Raw genomic sequence first — 6576 nt, 5'->3', positions numbered from 1 at the left:
TTGGAGGACGATGTACCAGCTTGAAGCGAGCAGTGAGATGCAACACACAATAGATCTGAGCTGTGAGGGTTTCATCTGGAGAACCAACGCGGGATGAATGACGTGAAAGGAAACGGGAAAAGTGCTCCGTTGTGAAGAGCAGTATTGAGTTGGTGTATGAGTTCAGAGGGAAGTGGTTTCTCCTACCATTGTTTGAGCAAGGAAGGGTTTGTGTGCAATGCTACGGCTGGACAATCCCCCGTTTCCTTGGTTGTCGCATTGGTAGGAGCGAACCATGGTGTTGCGACTTCGAGGTTTAATGGTGCCAGTCACGTGGCAGTCGTGAGGCAGAAATCTGCAACCACATCTACGTCCTAGAGTCGCCTTGTTCAACGAGACCCGTTGATACACTAACTGCTTGCCTACAGGTTCCTGCCATGTGTAGAGACCTTGAGTCCAGCCGCCAGAAAGTCATCACATCGCCGCGAGAAGGACTAAAACGCTCAACGCAATCTGACTAAAATCACACCAACCGTCTGGTATCATGGAAGCCACGCCTGAACTGTGCCATCTATGTCGCCAAGTCTACGAGTCGTGGCGGCCTTGGCTCACCCCATACGCTGAACTTAGTGGTAACTATGGTTTCTCTGCAATGGGGAGCCGAGTGTCGTTTGAATATGGCACGGCAGAGGGCATCTTGAGCAGGCAACAGTGTCCACTCTGCAAACTGATGTGCTTGCTGCTACCTCCAGACATACATTTCAGCCGGCCGGACGATTTTGAGCGGCAGGAGAAGCACAAATTTACAGTTAGGTGCAGATTAGATGTCGATTGGAAAACCCCGCGAAGCCTTCTCGGCCCGGACACCTCCCGAATCGTCTTATATATCGAAGACTCAGTCACCTTCCGAGGCGTGATACGCGGTCTTCAAGTTCGAGATGGTGCTCTCCTCCGCCACGAAACACTGCGGGAAGTTACTTACCAAACCCCGAGTGTACTTAATCCGGCTCTCATTCGGAGCTGGGTCACAGAATGCCAGGAAGATCATCCTCATAGCTCAACGAGCATCATGAAGCCACTACAACGCGCATCAATCGACATCACTCTTATCGATGTAATCGATAACAAACTGATTCGATCCTCTTCGTCAAGCAGGTTCCTGGCCTTGAGCTACGTCTGGGGTAAGGCTTCCGGACTCCAAACTACTACCAAAAATCGAGCCAACCTCGAACAAACGGGAGGCTTGCTTCGGGAGTATCAGCATATTCCTACGGTGATACAAGATGCTATACTATTCACAAGGGATTTGAATGAAAGATTCCTCTGGGTAGATTGTCTGTGTATAGAGCAAGACAATCCCTTGCAAAAGCATTCCCAGATCTCGCACATGCACATTATCTATAGCCAAGCGCTACTTACCCTGGTCGCATTGTCAGCATACGATGCGATGTCTCCCCTCCCAGGTGTTCGTCAAAGAACAAGACTTCGGACCGACGCCTCCGTTGTAATTGACAATGTACGTTTCTCCATTACGCCGCCGGGTTTTGAGCAAGCCTTTCCGAGATGCCAGTATGAAAGACGCGCTTGGACGCTTCAAGAGAGGCTTCTTTCCGAGAGGTGCCTTTTCTTTACAGATCATGCGGTCTACCACTACTGTCACTCTACACTGCGTGAAGAAACACGTGTCAATCAGTCTACCACCTCTCAATCCGTCAACTTCATCCTTCGCTCCTTGGACCTCGATTACCATAACAGCGGGGAATTGTCATGGGGATTGGTGCAGCAGAGAAATTCTCGTCCCTTGCAAATGGCAGACTTTCAAGTCTACGCCACGCTTATCACACTCTACTCTGCAAGGGAGCTTTCTTTCTCTTCAGATATTCTCAACGCGCTTTCAGCCCTGCTAGCAGTCCTTGGAGATACGCTACAACACCCTTTCGTGTCCGGTCTACCAAGTAGTTTGCTGCCTTTGACTTTGCTCTGGATTCCCGCTGAAAAGAGCTCTGTACCTAGGCGGCGGAACAACCATTGCTCTAGTTGGTCATGGGCTGGCTGGAACGGCCCATCTCAATACTTTGAAGGACCCTTGGCGCTCTGCCTAGATCGAGACGTAGTGGGGCGTTACTTCTTGAGAAGCGCCGTCGAGCAGTTCGAGATATCTACCCAAACGCCGCGCCGAATAGTGCATACGGTGCAAGACTTTGCGTCACCGCAGCCGACAAGCGAGGAACAACACAAACCTCAGATAGAACCAATTCCTATCGCCCGAGAACTCCTACACTTCTGGTCAGAAACAGCACGCGCTGCGCAGTACCGCTTCGCGAGCTCGACGCGCACGCTTGAGTCGCCATTCCGTGAATCGAGCTTCCATGGCGTTAGGCTTGTAAGCGCCAACCCGCTGATGATTCTTGACTCCGAGAGTCAGCACTGCGGCATCCTGTACGAATCTGAGCTCGCAAGCTCTCAGCTGAACCGTGACTGGAGGACTTACGATTTCGTGCTACTCTCCGCCTGTCACCCTTGTTGCGCCGAAGACGGAGAATGCATGCATACCGTGAAGGCCGGATGTGAGCTGTTCATTAATGGAGAAAGCGTCTTTGATCTGAAACGTTTCCCTGTGTATCGGTGGTGCTTACTCAACGTTATGTTGATTCGATGGGACGGTGATCTTGCTGAACGCGTTGCCATCGGGCAGGTTCACAAGGAGGCGTGGGAAAAGGCACGACGTCAAAAGAAGAATATCACTATAGGCTGAAGCCGAAGAGCAGCCAAGTCGTTGGAATAATCAGCAATCGCCAACAGGGCGGTCATTACGTCTACGAAAGGCTGTACTACAACTTCCCCGAAGCCAGGGCAATCTCCCTCGGATTACCAGCCTAGAAGATATACCTAAAGTTCGGATTCTCCCTGTCCGTCAAATCATCAAACGCATGAATCATCTTGTCATCCTTCGCCTCCTGCACTCCCGCCGCCGCCAGCGCATCCTTCTTCGCGTTCTGGCGCACCAAATGCCATCTCAGGAAGATGATCACGAGTACCAAAACCACATAACATCCCATGTGGGTAGCAAATGCGATAAAGTAGCGGGGAGAGTCGTATGACAGGAATACCTGAGGGCCTGCAAGTGCGGTTTTGTTAGCACAATCTAAACTGGACCGGATAATGGGTGCAAGCATACCAATGGCGTTTCCAGTGGCCCAGGCGATGAAGTTCATTGCCACCACGACGGTCTTCTTCGTCTGGCCGGCGGTGTTACGCGAGATCATGCTCATGGCCAGTGTTTGCGCGGCCCAGAATGAGAGCACGATGTAGTAGCTGATCAGGAGGCCCGCCTGAGTAGCCTTGTTCTTGTTTTCTACGCTCAAGAGTACGATTGTGCCGACGAAGGAACTGTTCAGCAGCTTTGGTCAGCCCAAAAATCTACTAGGATGCTCGAAACCGGGATCGGCCGGAAGAAGAGCGTAAGAGGAGGATACTCACGGGATGACATAGAGCCCCATGATGAACAAGTTCTGCCCGGTCTTCTTGACAAGCCACGCTGAGGTGAGAAGTATGATAATGATAAAGGCGCCCAGCACCATTGCCAGCAACTGCGTCTCGAGGATGCTGAACTTGAACCCGGTGATGATGATATTGGCGAAAGCGCCCAATCCCGAGGTCGGCAGTGTAGTGCAGATGGCGATCCAACAGTAGCACCATGTCTGCGGATCAGTCAACGCCTCGCGGACTTGTTCCGGCCGGAATTTCTTGTTCTGGAGACCGGTCTGGTTGGACCGTACGCGTTCAACCATAAGGTGTTTGTCCTCTTCGCTGAAGCAGTGTGCTCGCATGGGGCTGTCGGGCTGAGGACAGTTTGTTAGCGGAGACTGATCGGAGGAGACTGAAGGGGTCAAGAAAACAGGCATCGCTCACCAACCACCAGAGTACGAAGAAGCCCCAGAAAACCGAGAAGATGCCATAAGTCATGAAGATAGCCTGCCATGACTTGATGGGACCAGATTTGATCAGGGTAAAGCAGTAGGCAAGGAGGCCGCCCACAATCTGCTGGCCGCCATTCATCATGTACCAGTACGTGACGGTTTGAGCCTGCTCCTCGCGCTTGTACCACATGCTGCTCATCACGAGGAAGCTGGGCTGGCACACAGCTTCGAAGATACCAAGAAGCGTGCGGAGGACAAGTAGGCCTGCGAAGTTCTTGGCAGCAGCATGCAGGGCGAGGACGGAGCCCCAGAGGATGATGTTGATGCCGAGGTATTTGGCGATCGGGACGCGCTGGATGATCCAATTTGTCGGGTATTCCACGATTAAAACGGCAATGTAGATGCAGGTGGTGAGCCAGGAGTACTAATCCGAGTCAGCACTTTGCGCAGGAGCCACAAAGATAAGGGATATGCAGAGGAGAAGAAACCCTACCCGCTGCCCATAGAGATTGAGGTCCTCCCTGATGTGCATTATGGAGGCGAACGACATAGTCCCCTTGTCGAGTGCTTGCAAAAAGTACGTAAACACCATAATTGTGAGTACTCTTTTGTCAATCATGCGTTTGAGGCGCTTGTTTTCGGCTTCGCTAATGTCGATACGTGCAGCGTTGGCATACTTCGCAAGCTCTTTGTCGACGCGATCGTAGTTCATACTGTCCTTTCTAGGTTCGGATGGCGACATGACTTTCTCGAGTTGAGAGATGTCTGCAGCGACCTTGGTCTTGCCATCATCGGCGATGATCTGAGGGCTAGCCATGATGGAAAAATATGTGCGGTAGCGAGAGAAGAGATATGACTTGGAGGATGAGGTTGAGCTCTTGATTCAGTAAACCATGGGGAGAGATATAGACAGACATTCGGACAGAGAGAGCCCGAAGCTTCGGGCAACGAACATCCGCCTATCCCCAGCCCTATCCATTTCCACGTCATGTCTTGCCCTAATTCCCCGCCCTCGGAGTGCGGAGTTTATGATCCTGTTCCACACCCGCAGATCAAAGGCCGCCACCGCGAGGGTTGCATCGCGCTTGGCACTCTTGACAGGCTTGGCAAGGACGTTGCTCCGTCGGGTTTTCGGAGAAGAAAGCCGCGGAGCGCGTAGCATCATGCGAGCACTCTCTCATCGGGGCAGCTCGATCGCGAAACTCGGAGCAATGCCTTACTCTGCTAAAATAATACTTGAGAACTCTCCGTGTCGTTCCTACACTTTGCTTCGAGGAACTGAAGCCAGTATCACACCGGATTGACCATTTTTGCTCTTCTTACTCCATCACTTGTCACTATGCCCACGCCTCTGCAAGCTCACGGGCTGCGTGCTGCCGATGTTCACACGACCGTCAATCTGCTCATTGACAATCTAGTAAACATCAAAGATACTACCGGAGAATTCCTTCTGCGCTTACCGGACGGCCGAGTAATAGATACAAAAGGCTGGAACGACTGGGAATGGACTCACGGCGTCGGGCTGTATGGCGTCTATCAATATCACCTGTTGACTGGATCTTCGTCCGCTTTGCAGGTCGTTGAGGACTGGTTCACCGCGCGCCTGGCCGAAGGGACCACGAAGAACATCAACACGATGGCTGTGTTCCTGACGCTAGCCTACCTGTACGAGAAGACGGGCAACTCGACTTTTCTTCCGTGGCTCGAGTCCTGGGCATCCTGGGCCATGCATGACCTGGACCGGACACCCTACGGCGGCATGCAGCACGTTACCTACCTGACTCCAAACACGAACGAGCTGTGGGACGATACGCTGATGATGACGGTCCTGCCCCTGGCCAAGATTGGGAAGCTGCTAAACCGGCCCGAATACGTGGAGGAGGCGAAACGGCAGTTTCTGCTACACATCCAGTTCCTCTTCGACACGTCTACCGGGCTGTTCTTCCACGGCTGGAAGTTCGACGAGAACGTCCCGGGGGGTGTCGGCCACAACTTCGCGCGCGCACGGTGGGCAAGAGGCAACAGCTGGCTCACGATAGTCATACCAGACTTCATTGAGCTGCTAGACCTACCGGCCAACGACGCGTTCCGAATCCATCTTGTAAACGTGTTGGAAGCTCAATGCAAAGCGCTGAAGAAGCTCCAGGCGCCAAGCGGACTTTGGAGGACGCTGCTCGATGTGTCGGAGGAGGAAGGAAGCTACGTTGAAGCTTCTGCAACGGCAGGTTTCGCGTATGGTATGCTGAAGGCGGTACGGAAGAGGTATATCGGGCGAGAATACGAGGAGGTCGCGGTGAAGGCTACGAAAGCGGCGCTCGATAGGGTAAATAAGGAAGGGGAGTTGCTTGACGTGAGCTTTGGCACAGCGATGGGCGAGACGCTACAGCACTACAAGGACATTGCGCTGACGAGTATGCCGTACGGACAAGCCATGGCGATCATGGCCCTGGGAGAGTTCTTGAGGACCTTCATCTAAGGTGATGTTGGTAAAATGTAAAGGCTTAAACTGCGCGTGTGTAGCGTGTACGAGTAACACAAACCAACCGCAACACTTAGCCGATATCTCCGTGAGAATGATCAAGAGTCACGTGTGGAGCTTTCCCCTTTTAGCTCAAGGGCTACCTGCAGGACAAAAATCGCCGGACTCAAGGAGTTATAAACTGGTGCGACACTACAT

General features: G+C 52.6%; 2 protein-coding genes across 2 annotated transcripts; one reads left to right on the top strand and one right to left on the bottom strand.

Annotated features, from left to right (window-relative positions):
• Positions 1-2855: 2855 nt before the first annotated feature.
• Positions 2856-4716, bottom strand: W97_06834 (uncharacterized protein; the record flags this gene model as incomplete). Its single annotated transcript, XM_007784818.1, has 5 exons — positions 2856-3097; positions 3158-3369; positions 3460-3821; positions 3892-4323; positions 4393-4716. 5 exons carry the CDS (start codon positions 4714-4716, stop codon positions 2856-2858), a joined length of 1572 nt encoding a protein of 523 aa, XP_007783008.1.
• A 522-nt stretch (positions 4717-5238) lies between these two features.
• On the top strand, positions 5239-6375 carry W97_06833 (uncharacterized protein; the record flags this gene model as incomplete). Its single annotated transcript, XM_007784817.1, has 1 exon — positions 5239-6375. One exon carries the CDS (start codon positions 5239-5241, stop codon positions 6373-6375), a length of 1137 nt encoding a protein of 378 aa, XP_007783007.1.
• Positions 6376-6576: the final 201 nt, after the last annotated feature.

This window comes from Coniosporium apollinis (assembly GCF_000281105.1).
Source record: "Coniosporium apollinis CBS 100218 chromosome Unknown supercont1.36, whole genome shotgun sequence".
Lineage (NCBI taxonomy): Eukaryota > Fungi > Ascomycota > Dothideomycetes > Coniosporium > Coniosporium apollinis.
Note: the sequence above shows the minus strand (reverse complement) of the source record. Positions and strands in the feature narration are given on the sequence as shown.